This window comes from Morone saxatilis, unplaced genomic scaffold, assembly GCF_004916995.1.
Source record: "Morone saxatilis isolate NCDOM2014 unplaced genomic scaffold, NCSU_SB_2.0 Contig5, whole genome shotgun sequence".
NCBI lineage: Eukaryota > Metazoa > Chordata > Actinopteri > Moronidae > Morone > Morone saxatilis.
The window spans coordinates 25788051-25790520 of NW_023340095.1; the positions used below are offsets into that span (position 1 = coordinate 25788051).

A 2470-nucleotide genomic window follows, 5' to 3' on the forward strand; every position below is an offset into this window, starting at 1 on the left:
GCCGCAGCACGCCCCGAGTTGCATGGAGTGCGAGGTCCCGCCCAACGCTGCTTGCAGCTTTAATTCAATTTGGTTCTTCAGTGTCTCCAAAACTGACCACTGCAGTTCAAACACTTAACCTCCACAAAACTGTAACACCTCGCCAAAACATGCACCCTACATTTTCTTTTTTAATGTTTTAGCTGGTAGATAAACTAAATGGCCAAAAGAATATGGATACGTCTGACCACATGGCTGTCTGTACCTTTGGTGTGGGACAGTTTTTACTGGTTTGGGCCACTTCCAGTTCCAATGAAGGGAAATCTAAAAGGGGAACTCCACTGATTTCCACTTGTTGTATGACAGCATATATAAAAAACAAGTTGTATAAAGGAGCAATAAAAGAGTGTGAAGTAATGCAGGCGCCAGGTATCGACAAGGAAGAAGAATGTGTGGAATAAAAAAGATGATTTATCTGGTTCCGCTGCATCATTTAAAACTCCACTGTTAATCCGATAATGGTATACATTGTAAAAAAAGTTGCGACAACTCATTATTTCTAAATAAATAAACTAATAACAATAATGATAATTTACTTTTCTTCTGGACTGTAATCTTTACATTTTACAAACACAAAATATGAATTTCATAATTTAATATATATATAATTTAATATTTTCACTTGCAACTATTTAATTTTCAAGCATCTAAATAATTAAAAATTATTTGAAAAAGCATTGTGCTATGAACCAGCTCAAATAACAGTAAGTAAAAAAAAACATAAAAGTTCAACTATGACTTAAACTAAGTGAATAAAGTTGCCTTGAAATTATTTGCTTTTTCTCTCTTTATTTGTTTTACACTGTAGGTAATGGGTGCAGTACTCTTTTAATGCTCGCAGCATACAATATTTTAGTGTTTGTCCCTTTCCTGTTTTAACATGACAGTCCCTTATGGCACAAAGCCAGCTCCATAAAGAAATGGTTTTCCCAGTTGGGTTTGGAAGAACTTGGCTGGCCTGCACAAAGCCTTGATCTCAAACCCACCTTTGGGATCAGCTGGAACTAACCCACTTTGAGCCAGACCTTCAGATCAGTAATGGACCTCACTGATGCTCTTGTGTCTGAATGGGAGTAAACCCCTGCATCAGGTTCAACATCTGGTGGAAAAACTGGAACCAGAAGAGCAGAGGCTGTTATAGCAGCACATTAAATATCCAACTATCAGATATTGCGTAGTGTTTGTGTGCCATATCGTGTATATCACATCTGAGAGGATGTGAAAACATGAATTTCACATCTGCTTTATCTGTGACGCTGCTCCTTTATTTGGTATGGTGCAGTTTTGCAAAATTTGAAGCCCTCAACCACATGAGAGTCCTCATCCTCATCCTCGTCAGTTGAACCATGACTCATCGGTCCACAGACTGACACTCCTCAAACCAGAAGCATCTGATGTTTCTGTTCAGATCCCAAACATCAGAAAATTGAAATTGAATTGAAAATGAATGCTCTAACCATAATGTTTTAATACATTTACATCTTATAATGCCGTTGTTTGTCTCTCCCCACGTCTCTGTGGTCCCATTAAACACGTTATGGCAGAAAAAATGTTTCTCGTGTCAGCAGCAGCAGTGAAATGAAAAGTGCGTGGTATTATTTCCATAAAACACGCAAATGTATGCCCCTTGACAACATTTGTTCTGTTTAACAGACCTTACTTGCTATACAGCATCTTGTATTTGTAACTAGCTGGCAACAGAGGAAAAGATCACAGGAAAAAAAGCTGAAATTTACCAGCAGAAGTTGGTGTGCCGGTTGAAGAAGTTGAGGCTAAGAGAAGTGTTTCATTTAGCCAAATCCTGTAATAAACATTGGCAAGTGAACTTGTTATCTGTCAGCACTGATTCAATGCGACAGAAATACTGTTATAAAAATACAAATGAATTCAACACAGACGCTCATCTACTAACTTAATATCTTAATAAAAGTTAAAGATCGAGTGTGTAACATTTAGGAGATCTATTGGCAGAAATGGAATATAATATTCATAGATATGTTTTATAATATATTATATTATATTTAGAATGACTGGAATATAGGAATCTTCATGTTTTTGTTTTTAGTCATTTTTATCTACAGACACCGTGGGTTGCCTTCCATGGAGTCCGCCATGTTGAACAGCCATGTTTCTACAGTAGCCCAGGGCCTACTTTTTTTTCTAGTCACGTTAAATGTCTATAAACACTAGCTCTATGTTCTATATTTAGTTGAGTTGTGTACTTCCATTATCCCATATGTTTCCAAGAATTATCAAACTCCGAGAAATGTGTCATTTTATTCAGGTAATGCTGTGTTTCACCGGTCTCCTGTCCATGGCGTCATATCCCCTTTGTGCCTGCATCAGCGTTGTGGTTGTCTGCCAGAAGCTGTCATACATTGACTGTTTATCCAGTCTGAAGCCACATTTTTACCATCCACTGTTTAGATCT

General features: G+C 37.5%; 1 protein-coding gene across 1 annotated transcript in view; it reads left to right on the forward strand.

Moving 5' to 3' along the window:
* LOC118338674 (calcium/calmodulin-dependent 3',5'-cyclic nucleotide phosphodiesterase 1A-like) overlaps window positions 1-1382 on the forward strand; it is a 4039-nt gene extending 2657 nt beyond the window's left edge. The window contains exon 4 of the mRNA XM_035675951.1: window positions 1322-1382. Within this exon, the coding sequence (XP_035531844.1) occupies window positions 1322-1382 (61 nt within the window). The remainder of the gene's footprint in view (window positions 1-1321) is intronic.
* The last annotated feature ends 1088 nt before the right edge of the window (window positions 1383-2470 follow it).